The 17,019-nt window shown below is 39.5% G+C and overlaps 1 protein-coding gene across 1 annotated transcript in view; it reads left to right on the plus strand.

Annotated features, from left to right (window-relative positions):
• Window positions 1–17,019, plus strand: part of LOC134540304 (potassium voltage-gated channel subfamily H member 8) — a 252,636-nt gene that overhangs the window by 144,784 nt on the left and 90,833 nt on the right. The window contains exons 3-4 of the mRNA XM_063382963.1: window positions 9,230–9,463; window positions 11,915–12,052. Of these exons, the coding sequence (XP_063239033.1) occupies window positions 9,230–9,463; window positions 11,915–12,052 (372 nt within the window). The remainder of the gene's footprint in view (window positions 1–9,229; window positions 9,464–11,914; window positions 12,053–17,019) is intronic.

Consider the following 17,019-nt stretch of genomic DNA (forward strand, 5'->3'; position numbering starts at 1 on the left):
CAATTTTCGGGCCTCTACTAAAAAAATTCAGTGTCGTTGTTGGAAGATTCTTTAAGGGGCCCGCCTAGTCAGGAGTGTATTGGTGTTAGTGACGAAGAATGGTTAAGTGCGTGGGCTCGCTGGTGCTTCTAGCGCGTTATCGCCTCTAAGCGACACGCAGTCTTCTCATCGTGCATAGGCCACCTAAAAGGTTTCAGCGGTAACCATAACATTATATATGGCGGAGAAATGAAGATAAAAGATGTAATGCAAGGCCCTTGAGTGCTTTCAAGTATATTTCCTCGGCGTTTCGTGTCTAAAAATTATTCTGAAAATACGCGTTATAGCCCTTTTCACTCTCCCAAAAAGAAGTATTAAAACGAAATGCATACGGAAACGGAGATACTCATCTTCCCTCAGCGTATTCTTGAATGCTTGTCGTAAACAGACCTTGATTAGTTTTCAAAGCACGCGGTTTCTTCTGAAGCCCGGCACACAGTATGTTTGCCCAGGTGGCCATGTGGAATTTGTTTAATTTTCTCGTCATTGTTAATAGATAATCTATAGAGACCGGAAAAATTCGCGTTTTCATTCGGTGATAGGCTAGAATTCAAACACATATACCTCTTAGATAATTTTGCTATTGGCTTACAGTTCATCTGGACGAATCTCAACCAGTTATAAACCCTCAAGCAAAGAAGGATCGAATCACAGACAAACCAGCTGAGACGACTTACAAGTCGGCCGCCAATGAACTTGCGTTATTTGCCCGAGTGTACAGGGGTGTGTGCAGTCTATCCTGAAGGCCATCGAAACCGCGAATTTCGCAGGTCTCTACTGATGACACATTTCCGTTCGTTCGACTATCGCTCCATTCACGACATAACTCGGACCAAATGCCGTGTCCCGAGAGCTAAGATGTTTACACATCAATAATACTCGATATTAATTGAAGTGGGGAAAAAAAAAGTGACCGGTGAATTTTCAGAACCATTCTTTTGTTCGCGCGCACAATGTAAACAGTTTTGCACCCTTTCGTGCGCGCTGAAAGAACGGCGGTAGTAGAATGAGGGGAGGAAAAAATAATAAACCAGCGATGTGGCCTGTTTTTTTTCTTCTTAACATTTGCGGAAACGCCAGTAAAGGAGACGGCAACTCGGCCACACATTTCTCGAGACCGGCAAGAAGAGGAACCTGGATGTCGATAAAGAAACGTTTTACGGGAAATAAAGTGAATACCATCTGCGAACTGGTACGCCGTAAAAAAAAAAAACTTAGCGCAGCCGAAGAAATTTAAGAAGGCATAAAAGTAAAGATGTGCGAGATTGCAAAATATCACTTCCAGTAAATTTACGAACTTCTCGACGAATAATGAACCTCGAATAAACTAAGCGTCTTTCGTTGTTACAAATAACAATTGTTGTTCGTAGAAATTACGCCGACTTGAGAGTTTTGTGTGCCTTCGTAAACAGAGTACACAGACTCGTTGCAGTACCAAATGTATTATTTCTATGGACTTAAAAACGGTGTTGAAGGGTGTTTGTAATTCCAATATGATCCTGATAATTTCACGTTCAAAGAACAATAACTGATAACCCCTAAATGTATAAAGAAATTTCTAAACATACTTAGATCCCTGAAATATTTTTATCCAGCGTTCTTAGTAAGAGCAAGTAATTTAATCCTCTACACTCAGTTACCAAACTTTTACCTAGCAGATATCTTGATAACCGCTTACATTACATTATCCATCGTCTTGAAGCACAGGGCTGGGAAATTGGTAATATTCAATCAAGATCGAAAATTCAGCTATAGTTAGAGACCGGAAAAATTCGCGATTTCAATGACCTGTAGGATATACTGCATGATCCTCTATGCACGCGGGAAAATTACATTTGCTCATTGGCTACTGACTCGTGACACCTGTTAACTGGGACGCTAGTGATTCGATACTTCTTTTGTTAAAGGTTTTTCATTGGTCGAGTATCATTCAGTTAAACTGTGGCCCAATCACTGATGCAGCAAAAGGGCAAACGTTTTTGGATTCTAGACTATCACGAAATGAATCCGCGAATTATTCCGGTCTCTAACTATAGTATGTCTCGCGCTTGGATTGCAGTACAGAGTAAATGGCGACCACTGTTGCCAGATTAATACTACCCGGTTTTTTATCATTAAAATCGTATTTTCATACCATATTTTAGTTTTAGTAAGATTTATAAAATATATTTGTAAATTTTACTGCTTGTTGATTTTTTTAACACCATAAATTGATATAGGCCTATATTGACAGTATTCTCACAGTTGTACTCATTCTGACAAATAAATAATTCAGTGCTCAACACAAATTATTATTTTGCAGAAGAAACTATTTGTAGCACTCTAAAGAGAAACAATTTTAATAGAAACAATTTTAATACTGAATGTTATAAAAAAATGTTGACATAACCAATTGAAACCAACATGGTGTCTTTCAATAATGACTGCCTGGAAATAATTTAAAAAAAAAGTATTATCAGATGATTATCATGATGTAATCCAACAGGAAAAAATATACATCCAAAATTCTCATTCCAAATTTATACATTTTAATGAATTGTTATTACGTTACAATGTAGGGTACAGACCACTCGCCTCCCACCGCGGGTATCGAACCTGAATACGTCCCAAGAGTCGAAACGTGGCAAACGTTACCGAGAGACGGATGGGTATCCTCGAGATACTTCCGTTGCCAAAATATTTTGCCTGGAACGTTTTTGAAGTGAAACTTCTAATGCGACTTCCAACAAGGTTGCGTTAAAAGTTTAACGCTACCATGGAGGGGGTATGAAAGCACTGTTGCGTTAAACGTTAAACGCTCCTGGGGAGGGGGAATAGAAAGAGACAGAGCGCGAGTGAATGCGTGGCACTCGAACGCATGCGCGTAGTATACCTGTTACAGGCCAGCGCGAGCGTTAGCAACGAGTAGCGTCCAATATTCCAAGCACATGCGCGTGGTATTCTTGATATGCAGCGAAGTTAACAGTGTTAACAGTTAGCTGAAATACGTACTTGTTCTATTTTATTGTTCTATTTTAATATATAATATTCATTATTTTATTTACTTGTTTTTTTAGTTTGATTTGATACAATATGATTTCACTAAAAATCAATTTCTACCCCCTTCCTATTTTCATTTCCACTTTACGAAGTTTCACTTCTTCCGCGCGGAGGGACTCCACGCACTATTTTTTTTAGTTATACTTTTTTAGGCGATGCGCGCGCACCATGCAACGAAATTTTCATAGGAAGATGGCGGACCCACGTGTATGAACATAAACCCATGTATAGTCACCTTCGTAAAAAAAATTAGGGGACATAACTAAACGTATTGTTGTGCCAAATGATACTTTATGATAGCAAAACTGCGACAAACACCTGCGGACATGATCTGTCCGTTGTGGGCTCAAACCAACTGTTGACGCGTTAATTAGTCTCGTAGTTATTAGCGATTCAAATCTGACGGAACTTTGTCACACAAGAAAGTTTGACCGACTATCATTATAACGAGCGAAAAGACGTTTTCACGCGAGAAAAAAAAAACGGACTCACAAGAAAAAATGATATTAATTATTGAAATGTTATTATTAGAGGCAGGCATTTTTGGCGGGAAAAAAAATCTGAACGCCTATTAGACTGCAACTAACTATACCCGCACCAGTGGTTTCTTCCTGGTGATTGGCGGCCGTCTGCGAGAGAAGTCGTTGCTTTTTTTTTTTTTTTTTACCGAGCCACTTAGGACGCGTTTGCTTCCGCACTGAATTACTGTGACTGGCGTTGTAACAGTAGGCACGTATTTGAAAGAACCTAACACAATCACGAAACACGGACGATACTACGCTGTTTTAACTTCCAGCTACTCTCGGAATCTTTTCGCGAAAAATGCGTGGCCCTTAGCTATTATACGGGGGGTAGTGGTGAAATGTAATTAATTGTGCTGTATGATTAAGTAATACGTAGAGACCGGAAGAATTCGCGGATTCATTTCGGGTTTGGCTAGAATTCAAACAACTTCTCCTCCGTGATGGATTTTGCTATTCGTTATCAGTGTACGGGAAGGACTCTGAGCCAGTGAGAGACCCTCAACCAAGAAGTATCAATCCAGAGACTACCAAGTTGAGACGTCTCACAAATCTGCAGCCAATGAATAGACGACATTTCTCAGAGGTTTCAGAGGCGTTTAGAGTCCATCCTGAAAGTAAATGAAAACGCGAATTTTTCCGGTCTCTAGTAATACGTAGACACCTGTAAAATTCGCAGATTCATTTGGTGATAGGATAGAGTCCAAATACTTTTGACATTATTTTACTTCAGTGATTGGGCCACAGTTTACCTGAATGACTCTGGGCCAATGAAAAATCTTTAACAGAAGAATTAGCGAATCACAATCATTCCAGTCAACAAATCTTACGAGTCGGTAACCAATCAGCAGATGTAATTTGCAAGAGTGCATAGAGGACCATGGAGTCCATCCTTTAGGGATTTGAAATCGCGAATTTTACAGGTCTCTAGTAATACGTTGATTGTTGTGGTCTCGGAAGCGGTGCTGTGCTTCAGGCAGGTAGGAAAGGGTGCCGAGATCGCCGGCGGGGAAGCGCCTCACTTGTTGCCCGTCGATCGGTATCCGGGACAGTGTGTGTGGGTTGAGCGCAGACTATCACCTGCTCACTCCCGCGGAGAACGCGCCGTCATGCATAATTCAGTCCTACCAACACACACACACACACACTCTCTCTCTCTCTCTCTCTCTCTGTCTGTCTAGCAGCGAGGAACCTGGGAGGTACTGCCATGTGAACCTCTCCCCCCCTTCTTGTACCCCTTTCCGTCTTTTTTTTTTTCCTCCGGGCGCTCTTCCGGATTTATCGCACCTCTCCCCGCCGGTACGAGGACGAAGCAGGCACGTCTGTTTGGAGTGGCGGGCCATCTTGCTTTGTCCCGGGCGACGAGAGAATAGCAAATCGGAGAGCGAGCGTATACACACAAACACAGGCGTCCTCCCTCGTCTTCGCTCGTTGAGCTCTTCGCCGAAATTGCAGGGCGTCAGCGCGGCTTGGCCATCGCGTTTTACCCCCTCCTTCTTGTTTTAGAATTTACGTTCCCCCTGGGGGGGGGGGGGCTGTATAGCAGAGGAGTTGTGGGTACACAGCTACAAAAAAAATACCGTAAATATTTTTTTTTCAGAGTGTAAAAATCTAAGCTCTAGGTTTACGGCATTTGTAGGGGCATGCATCATATATCGCGAAAAGATTCCGAGACCAGCCGAAAGCTAGAAACACTGTAGCATCGTCCTGTGTTTCGTGATTGGGTGAGTTTCTTTACAATCTATGTCGTTCGTTTCAATAACCAATCGGTAGAGACCGGGAAAATTCGCGCTTTCGATGACCTCTAGGATAGACTGCACAACCCTCTACACACTCAGGCAAATGCCACCTGCTCATTGGCTATTGACTCGTGACACCTGTAAACTGGGACGCTTGCGATTCGATACTCTTTTGGTTGAAGGTTTTCCATTGGCTCAAAGTCCTCCAGATAAACTGTAAGCCAATCGCAGAAGCAATATAAAGGTACAGTTGTTTGGATTCTAGCATATCGTGAAATGAATACGCGAATTTTTCCGGTCTCTACCAATCGGCAGTAATTCAGCGCGGAAGCAAACGAGTCCTGAATGGCGCGGTCAAATAAGACAACGACTTCTCTCGAAGACGGCCGCCAATCACAAGTAACAAACCACGGGTGCGGGTACGCCTTTTTTGCAGTCTATTAGGCGTTAAGATTTTTTTTTCCGCGAATAATGCCTGCCCCATGGCATTTGGTAAGGGTAATGTTTTATAATGGAACGGAATTAACGCATAGAATGGGAATGAGTAACCACGCGGCACTCCCACCTGTGGTGGATGGCACGAACCAAAGTTCACAAAGCTAAGGGGAAACTTATATGTTTAGAAAGACACACATTGAATTTTATGAACCATTTTATACACATGTAAACAAATAAAAAAATAAGTGAGCCATTGTGTGGTAAAGAAAGACTATGTGCTATATATGTGTACATACGGGCATACTCCACAGTGTTATACCACCTTTTTTTAAATATTTTTACCTGCACATTAATATAATTGTAATATAATATTTTACAAGTGGTATGATAAGTTCATACTAGAGGATAATAGCTAAATTCTATATACACATGGACAGACTACAGTATATAAATATTTTACTATTTTCCAAGTTTATCAACCTATCTTAAAGTATGTAAATCATTGTTTGGGACTGGAAAAAAATAACATTTTCAGGGTAAAATACATGGTTATACTTTTTCCAGAAAATTTTCCAAACAATACATTTCTAGGGCCATGTACTTTTCGCGATAAAGATTTCCAAACCAGTCATGTGTTAATGACTTTGTAGCATATTCTGTGTTTAGTGGTTGGTAGTGCAACATTGGTTATGAATAGGGACTGGAAAAATTCGCGTATTCAACGACCTCCAGGATAGACTCCACGATCCTGTGCACACTCGGGCAAACGTCACCTGTTCATTGGTTATACTGACTCGTAAGGGGTCTCAATTGGGTGACTCGTGATTCGATACTGCTTTGACTGAGGGTCTATAATTGGCCCATAGTCATCCAGGTTAACAGTGAACCAATAGCAGAAGTTGCATAAAGGTACAATTATTTGCATTTCAGCATATCGCGGAATGAATCCGCGAATTTTTCCGGTCTCTAATTACGAAACATGTCTACTGTCAGCACACCAATCTCAGCCATCCAGCGCGGAAGCAATAAAGTAGAATCCCGAATGACCCTGCCTAATGGAGCAGATTGTTCCTACCTACGCCCGGCAATTCTCACATTCCCCTCCCACGTATACGCCACTATCAGGGTAGGGTGGGAGAAACTTCCAGTTCGCTTTATATACATTCCAGAGCTTATTTAAAACAGAACTGTTAGGGATCACTCCCTGTTGTTTGATCGGGAGGGTGTTAGAGCCTTCGTCAATGATCAGATTCTGGGGCTGCCTAATATATAGAGACCGGAAAAATTCGCGGATTCATTTAGCGATATGCTGAAATGCAAATAATTGTACCTTTGTGCAACTCCTGCTATTGGTTCACTGTTAACCTGGAGGACTGTGGGCCAACTATAGACCCTCAGTTGAAGCAGTATCGAATCACGAGTCTCCCAATTCAGACGCCTCACAAGTCAGCAGCCAATGAACAGGTGACGTTTGCCCGGGTGTGCATAGGATCGTGGAGTCTATCCTGGAGTGAATACGCGAATTTTTCCAGTCCCAACTAATAGAGCGATAAGCTTCTCTTGCAGATGGCCGCCAGTCACTGTATTACAGTTGTTTGAAAAGATCTGCTATCAATATTTATGGACTAGTATGCCCTGAAACTTTAAATACCGTTAAATTTATATCATATGCTAAAAAAAACCTTCTTGGTTTTAAATGTAGGTAGTATTTCCAAATCGAGAATAGGCCTAATGATGTAAATCAAAGATAGTTACTTAACATTTTTTTCTTTGGTTTTTAATGGGATATCAAATTCCAATTCACTTATCTTTGAAAGTTACTCGAATTAGACAAAAAAATTGTCAATTTGTTTGATAAAATATAACAACTATAATTTTAAAAAAAAACATGTATAGCGATCCGTATGTGGTAATCACAGTAAGAAAACTATATTATTTGGATGTGGGTGGAGGTTTGTAGAATGATATTTAAAAAATAATAACTTAAATGTGAAAGAATGTTTCTAAAGGATAAAGTGGTAAAAAAAAAATTGGTTGTCTGTAAAGTCGGTTTACGGACGATAGATACGGACGTGACAACGTCATAACAAAACATTGATGAAATGATTGCATACTTTATGAATAAAATTGAATCATTTTTATTTTAATAATAAAAGAATAAATACTTGAAATTATACTAGTAATCAGTTTTTTAAAATGCAAGAATAATTAACATTTATTGCCGAAATTGTTGTAATAAGCAATGAATACCACATTAACTTTTCACTTCACTTTATAAACAGTCGACGAAACAGTTCACGTGTAGATGACTTGTAATAATTTTAAAAACTGGCGTTTAGCTATAAAGTTTAAATATAATTATGAACAATTTTTCATATAAATAAACTATAATCAAATATCTATCATCAATTATATGAATCACCATAATTTTTTTTAGTCAAATGTAACAGAACCTGTTATTACTGCACTCGCCGACAGCGTAACGGAACACAGCGTAACGTAACAATGTGCGTAACGGGACACTGTTTCGTGTGTGCAGCCGGCGTTCATCGATTTATTAGACGTTCTCACGTCAAAAATATGTCAATTTTCTTGATAAAATATAACAATTATAATAAAAAAAACATGTATAGCGATCCGTATGTGGTAATCACAGTTAAAAAAAAAACTATATTATTTGGATGGGGGTGGAGGTTTGTAGAATGATATTAAAAAAAAATAACTCAAATGTGAAAGAATATTTTAAAAGGATAAAGTGGTAAAAAAAAATTACATGTGCCACTCTGCCACTGAGCCACTCTGACCCACCACAACGCCGAAATACCACAACGCCGAAATACACTAACGCCGAAAAATGTCATTGCAGGACTCCCACAAAGGTTAGGTTAGGTTAGGTTAGACTAGGTTAGGCTAGGATAGGATAGGATAGGGTGGATTAAGTTAGGTTAGGTTATATTACGCTAGGTTAGGTAAGGTTAGGTTTGATTGTGGTATTTCGTCTTTAAGGTACATTTAAGAAACACACACAAATTCATTCAGTTGTTATTTCGGCGTTGTGGTACACAGCAAGTTTTCTAGCTGTCGGCGTTGTGGTCAATTTTGACATTCGGCGTTATGGTATTTCGGCGTTGTGGTCAAATTTGACATTCGACGTTATGGTATTTCGGCGTTGTGGTCAATTTTGACATTCGGCGTTATGGTATTTCGGCGTTGTGGTCAAATTTGACATTCGACGTTATGGTATTTCGGCGTTGTGGTCAATTTTGACATTCGGCGTTATGGTATTTCGGCGTTGTGGTCAAATTTGACATTCGGCGTTATGGTATTTCGGCGTTGTGGTCAATTTTGACATTCGGCGTTATGGTATTTCGGCGTTGTGGTCAAATTTACATCCGGCGTTACGGTATTTCGGACGTTGTGGTAACGACCCGGTCCCGCCCCTCGCTGTTGCAGACAGCAACTTCGTGCTGGGCAACGCGCAGGTGCCGACGCTGTACCCCATCGTGTACTGCTCGGACGGCTTCTGCGAGCTGACGGGGTTCGCGCGCGCGCAGATCATGCAGAAGGGCTGCGCGTGCAAGTTCCTGTACGGCCCGGACACCGCCGACGACCACAAGGCGCAGATCGAGAAGGCCTTGGAGTGCAAGACCGAGCTCAAGCTGGAGGTCATCTTCTACAAGAAGAATGGTGAGACCTCGCACGCACACCTCTGTTGCGTTCGTCGCGGAAGCCTCGGTTTTTATTCAGCTGGCTGGCAGCTGGGGGGAAACGACTAAGTCGCCCCCAAAAAACCAGTGCCCCTAAACACCACAAGCGGACACAATCGTCCAAGCGCCCAACCCCCGCATGGTAGACTCTTTCTACTCTGACCAACTCTTCTTCCTGAACCATCCTTCTGTTCCTGTAACCAACCTGCTCGTAATTAATGCATGAAATTTTGCATCCCGCGTGAAAGTGCCCAGGGTTTTCCCTCTGTCTATGGAGGTTTTACCTGGGCCCAACTTATCTAGTTATAGTCTAGTATTAAGAAAGGGAGTTAGTCATGGCGCCAATCGCAGCCATGGCTGGCCAATCCCCGAACAAGCACACGATGCATGCTCCCTTGTCTGCATGGCTTAAACCCAGCATGAATAGGCGTAAAGGCTTCGGCCTGGGACGCACCTAGAGTCTTCCCTAACCCAGACCCTCCCAAACAAAATACACTTAGTTTTTAGTTAGGTTAGGAAAAAAAATCTTGGCTTTTATTTCATTTGTTTTCTATTTTTGTTATGTGGTTATGCAGTTTACTGGATTCGTTGTTTTTTGTTTTGTTGTTTACGGTGGTGTTTTGTATTTTATTTTTGGTCATTGATGTTTTATTGTCATTGTTTTTGTGTTTTGTTGTTTTTTTCTTTGTTGTCGTTATTCTTTTATTTGTGGTTTTTTTTGTGTTTTTGTTGAAGCCGCACAAGTGCTAAAAAAAAGGGGGAGGGGGTTTTGTCTGTAAAGTCTGTTTACGGACGATAATTTTACGTGATAACTAGAGACCTGCAAAAATTCGCGGATTCATTCGGTGATAGGCTAGAATTCAAACAACACACACACACATATATATATATATATATATATATATATATATATATATACCTCTTAGATAATTTTTCTATGTTGGCTTACTGTTCAACTGGACGAATCTCAACCAGTTATAAACCCTCAACCAAAGAAGGATCGAATCACAGACAAACCAGCTGAGACGACTTACAAGTCGGGCAGCCAATGAACATTTGCGTTATTTGCCCGAGTGTACAGGGGTATGTGCAGTCTATCCTGAAGGTCATCCAAACCGCGAATTTTGCAGGTCACTAGTGATAACGTCATATCAAATTTGTTAAATTTCTGCTTTAAAAAAAAGCTCGCCTTAACCTGTTTGATATCATAGAAAATGTTTCTCGCACGGTGGTTGGCCGGTTCTTGCACGCTCGGCTCAGGCGGAACGTTGACAATGAGTCATGCTTTACAAAGGCAGTTAGGCATATTGAGAATGATAATGTAACTGTTCAAGCCCCTTGTTGTTGATGTAATGTATTTCGAAAACAAAAATTCTTATTTTTTTGTATACCCTCCAGCTTGAACACTTGCCGATTTTTTTTTTTTTGCAATTAAAATATTAGTTTAGCTCCAAATTTCAAAATTTACAAATATGTTTTACAGCGATCGTTACACTTGACGATGCTGGCTGTAAAGGCGCAGCAAAAAGGTTTGTTGAACTACAACAGCACGGCGCTGCTCCGACCCGAAAGCCAAAGTTATAAAAAAAATTTCTAGTTTACAAAGTACCGGCAATAAAATATTCCCCAGTAAATCTAAAAATAAAACCAAGTCCTTGTTTTTTATTGGTTCAGGGTCGCCAAGGGATGTGTCAAGACCATTGTAGTCAAATCAATAACGTGAATAGGTGTGTACGTTCTTTCGAGTCTTCTTTGTTGCCCAACGGATCCGCGAAATGATCATGGGTGTATCTCCGACCGTATGTTGGTTGGTCGAAGAAAGCTGCTGTCTTTGTTGTTGGTTTTTTTGTCGTTTTTATGTTGTTTTTTTGTTTTTATTTTTGTAGTTGTTATTACTGTCATAGTTTTTTGTGATTCTGTCATTTTGTTGTTTTTTGTTATTTTATTTGTTTTAGATTTTTATGTGGTCATGTCGTTTGCTGGATTCGTTGATTTTGTTTTGTTGTTTATGGTGGTGTTTTGTATTTTATTTTGGTCATTGTTGTTTTATTGTCATTGTTTTCGTGTTTTGTTGTTTTTTTCCTTTGATGTCGTTATCCTTTTATTTGTGTTTTTTGTGTTATGTGGTTTTTGTTGTTTTTGTCGTTGTTTGTGTCGTTTTTTCTTTGTTGTCGTTATTCTTTTATCTGTGTTTTTTGTGTTATGTGGTTTTTGTTGTTGTTTTTGTAGTTGTTTGTGTCGTTTTTTCTTTGTTGTCGTTATTCTTTTATTTGTGTGATGTGGTTGTGGTTGTTGTTTTTTGTCGTTGTTTGTGTCGTTTTTTCTTTGTTGTCGTTATTCTTTTATTTGTGTTATGTGGTTGTGGTTGTTGTTTTTTGTCGTTGTTTGTGTCGTGTTTTCGCGACCCGTGCATGTCCGCCGTTGTCTCCAGCGACCCCGTTCTGGTGCCTGCTGGACATCGTGCCCATCAAGAACGAGAAGCGCGAGGTGGTGCTGTTCCTCGCCTCGCACAAGGACGTCACGCACACCAAGATGGCCGAGCTGAGGATATGTGAGTTGTACGACAGTGGTGAGTCCCGGCAGGCTTTGGCGTCCGCTGCTTCTCTGGGGCCCGTTTCACAAAGGTGCAGGTCTTGTAAGTAACCACTGTATGAAATGAGCACTTGTGATCACAAGTTGTTACTAACAGGCATTTCTTGTTGGTTTCCTATAACACTTCCGCTGGTAACAATATGTTTTGTGTGTGTGTGTTTGAATAGTGTAAATTCAGTCAATATCAGAGCCAAAAGGTCAGGGTCAGGGGTCCTCTTCAGAGGTTTACTAAAAGCGCGTAGATGTTGAACTTAAGCTTCTTTAGGGACATTTGCCTATCTGAAAAATTAAAAAAAAAAACAGAAATATTCCTTAAAAATGTAAAGTATCTCCTCTAAGCAGGGGAATATGGTTACTTTTTGAGGTTTTTTTTACTTATTTTTGAGGGGAAAAAGCGGGAAATTTTCCCTATTAAACCAAAATGGTAGTCTGTCACAGGCCCGCTCTTTGCTCCTCAGCATGTTGCTTGAGCCCGGACCTACGAAATCATGGTTCAGCTAATAAGATTCAGCAACATAACTTGATTATATATTGCTAACCGTTATTATTGCTTAGTTGTGGCATAAATTTGTTTATATAATTTTCTTCATTTTTTTTTATTTAAACCTAACTCAAAAATGAAAAATATAGAAACCAATACTTTTATATGAGAGTTATTATTAACAGTGAGACTTTAACCTACCTACCTTTTGAGGTAGGTAGAAAATTCGTATTAGATAACGAATATCAGCTTAAATGTGTTTGTAACTATATTGTCAGTAATAGTATATTTTAACAACAGCGAAATTTCATGTTACTCTAGGTATGTAATTCCTCATGGTTAAATGGGGAGTTCGAAATTTTTGAGACCCTTAAAAGTATTTTTTAACGCATTTTCGAAGTCTTGAAAAGTTTATATCAGCTATTTTTAAAATAAACTCACAAAGTATAATAGAACTAAAAAGTGTACGATAATACAGAGTGGTTCTGAATCCAACTAACAGACTTCGGTTGCAGATATATCATGTAAAAATAAGATGTAAAAATACATACGACATACTGTCTAAAGTTATTCAAACGACTGGTATACACCTTTGAAGTTGCAGCTGAACAGGTCTTTTTTTATTAATAAATAAACTACTTAAGAAGAAACGTCAAGCGTCTCGGTAATGTCTAGTCGAACAAAGTTCTACAAACACTGCGAATCTTGTCACTGAAATAAAATTATTTAATTTTTAAAAAATTATGTTATCAACTTTTATGTCTCATAAATGTTTGTGACACGGGAGAACTATGTCGCTTATAAAGGCTAATTATTAATCTAAATGCCAATGGTAATTTGTAGGATTAAACATGTTGGTTACAAACTTGCGCTTTTTGTGAAATGGGCCCCTGTTTGTTCTCCGTCGACCAAACACGGCGATGTATACCGACCGACTCTCTCTCATCTTCCTGCGCGCGAGGCCAAATGTCTGTGTCATGTCACTTGTCCGTGCTTCCCACAATTCTCAAAAAAATATTTCCCCAACATTCCAGCGGCGGACGCAGCCTCGAAATTTGTTAAGGGTCGGATGACCGGAGCGTTTCGAGTGGGGTACGTATAGAGACTCGGAAATTCCACGAATTCTTTGGCGTCATCCATGGCTGATTTAAAAGTGATAATTTTTTTTTTGCCTGTTTCGCTTACTTCTCTCATAGCTGGGCCGTCGTTGGCTCACGGTCGCAAAGGGGCGTGTCATAATAATGGCCGCCCAATCATGAACACAGAGCAAGGGTATTAAGGTTCGCATCCTAACTTTGCAAGAAATTAATCTGCGAAATTCCACGTTCATATATAGGTATGTAATAACTCCTGGTTAAATTAGGAGTCTGAAATTTTTAGCATATTAAAATTATATTTGACGCATTTTCGACGTTTCCAAACACTGTTGACAGAAGAATATGTATCTCATTGGTGGTACTTTTGATACCTGTCAAATGTTTAACAAGTTTCATGACACAGACTATAACACTGGCTTGCGATTGTGCCATCAGAACTGTCCAATATCGGAATGCTGTGTACATAAACTCGGGTTTTTGTTTACAAATAAAACTTAAACTAGTTGCTTGGCTTCTGGGTTCTAGCCGCGTCGAAGGCGAAGGTATTGCCGACGCCATATTCAAGGTAGCAGTTACCTACTGAGTTTTTTTTTTGGAAATTCTGATTCCTTTAAATACTTTCGTCTCAGAGGGTAATGGGACAGATTGGCCAAAAAGCCCAGCCAAATCAGAAGAGAAGAGGCCACTAATTAGACTGCACCACAGCCAATCAAGAGAAAAGGCAACTGATTGACCAGCACTCCCAGTAAATCACAGAAGTCCAGCTCCGATTGGCCAAAACACACAGCCAATCAGAAGAAACGAAGGTTCTGATTGGCCCACAGCTGCGGCCAATCGGAAAACACTTCCCTCTCAGGTGAAAATATTTAAAGGAATGAGATCTTCCAAAAAAAATTTGGTAACTGCTTCCTGATGATGGTGACGGTAAAGTCGATCGAAACTTCGGTGATATCTTCTCCTTCGAAGCGGCTGCAACCCAGAAGCCAAGCAAATCCAGACAATGGCCGCTAAAGCCTTTGATCTTTATTAATATTTCAACGATTTGTTTTTAAAAAATATCGAAAACAAAGTAGTATTTGTGTACAGAACATATCCAAAGTTTCTAGTAATGAAACATCAAACACCGACTCTATTGAAACTCGAGACGATCAAAGCGGCACGAGATTTAATAACCTCAAATACGTATCACCTCCATCCGCCATGCTGGATTACGACAGTTCAACGATAGCCACAGAAAATTCCTTCCGATGAGCTTGGGAGTGCGATCTACATCCGTGTTTAGTCTATGGTCGTTCCCGCCTTGGACTGATGATGACGCAGACCCTCTCTTGCCTTCTGCTCGCGAGCTCCATATTTGATCTCGGTGAGGAAAACGAAAAACAGAGCTATTGTTTTAACAGGTTCTCAAGGTACATTGTAAAAAAAACGCCTCAAATATTTTGTGCTCACTACAAAATTATTTTAGGTCCACAAAATGACTTATTGGTGACAGCAATAATTCCGGTCATTAATAAACTCTTTTTTTGTGACTAAAAATTATTTCACTTTCACAAATAATTTTTTAAGTAGCGTCTACTTTGACAAAATACACTAGTCAAAATTGTTAGGGTATCAGACAGAAATACGAGATAGCGGTTCCTCACTCACTGCTGTTGCTCGCGGACGACATTAACCTTGTCTTCTCCGAACACTTCATGTTTTTCGGAAATGAGTCCACAGTCAGGAGAGATCACACTTTGGGTCACTCCAATGGCGGGCGTGTGCTACATCAAATCGTGTCTGCCCGTATGTTCCAGCATTCATTGTGGCTCTCCGGTGAATCTCATTGTTGTGGCATTGACTTTCCCAGATGAACGCTATTGTTAAGCCTCAGAAGACTGTGAATACAACACACACACGCACACACTTCCCCTCTGCCCTGTTACATCACATGTGCAAAGGTTACGACATGTTTTACGGGAACGTATCTTACATTTTCGACATACGACGAGCTGCTTGTAGCTCATACTGCTGCTCTTCCCGTTTGGCAAATAAGCCGTCCAACCAGTTTGTTAACTACGTGCGGTCTGTGTCATAATTGGTCCATGGTTCTTGTCGCTGTCCTTGAACCCTCACCTTTTATTCATATTTCCTTTCGCCGAAACCTATCTATATATGATAAATTAGTTTTGACATTGAAAGTTTCACAAGGTCCTTACGTTCGTATCACTATTCGGTTTTATAGTTCAGTGTTCCTTCCGGGAACAATTCGCAATGTTTTAAGTTGTTACAGTTTATTTAGTCGACTTGCGTGTGTCGTTGAACAACTGTTTTGTGTTTCTCTCGATTATCCCATGCCCCTTCTTTCCTTGTCCATCAGGAACTCATCCGCCATTAAGACATCGTGGGTGTAATTCTCATATTGAATCGGACTATATATGGCTATTTTTTTTCAAAGTTAAATATCACGTTCAAGAACTTAAAGTTATTGATTCTCGCCAATTTCAAACCGACTGTTTTTTTGGAAAGAGTTTGATGTGCAACATTTCTTACCTTAACCTATTCAAGCGAATTAAGGACAATGATAAAGAATGGAAACAGGTAAGTTTCGAAAATGATTTTACACTATATCGGCACGGCGTATCAACGCAATTCGCACAATTAAGGCCTTGTTTGCACAAACCTAAAAATGAAATCTACGATGGATTTTAGCAAGATGTTGCTGAGTTTAAGCTCCTAAAGTGTTGTAATGTTGGTAGCCACATAGAAATATGGAAAGGATTTGCAGAAAATTTTATTTTGTACTTAGCTTAAGTGAAGGTTTGCAGTTTGTTGCGGTCGGTATAAAATGCTCTCGTTATTATTACTAAAAAAATATTTCAAACTTCTAAATCAAGTTCAAAATTTTATTCCGATGTAGTTACATCTAAATTTCCATCAGAAAAATAAATCTTATTTCAAGCTTTTGTTCGCCATAAGATATAACTTACAGTATTTAGTATACATACCTACAAGAAAGTATTATATAGAAATATATTTTAAACATATTTTATATAATAAATCAATTACAATTTCAGTTTAATAAGATTCTATATTAAATTATTATAGTCAATACAGGTCAATTAAATAATAAATAACTTTTTTTAATGTTTGGCAATATTCCTTGTTTTACCAGAAGTTAAAGTGTTAAAAAAATACTTTCAAACAAAGAACAGTCGAATCTAACCTTTATAAGTCTTTCTGTTTCACATTTATTTTTGCAGGTCCTATAGATTCCTACAAATTTAACACCAATGTTCCCAACCTCTTGCATGACCGCTTCGCTTGAGCTGTTTGTGCATGAAATATTCTAATAGTTTTTTTTAACTCTATCATAGTGAATAATAA

Source organism: Bacillus rossius, chromosome 16 (genome assembly GCF_032445375.1).
Source record: "Bacillus rossius redtenbacheri isolate Brsri chromosome 16, Brsri_v3, whole genome shotgun sequence".
Classification (NCBI taxonomy): Eukaryota; Metazoa; Arthropoda; class Insecta; order Phasmatodea; family Bacillidae; genus Bacillus; species Bacillus rossius.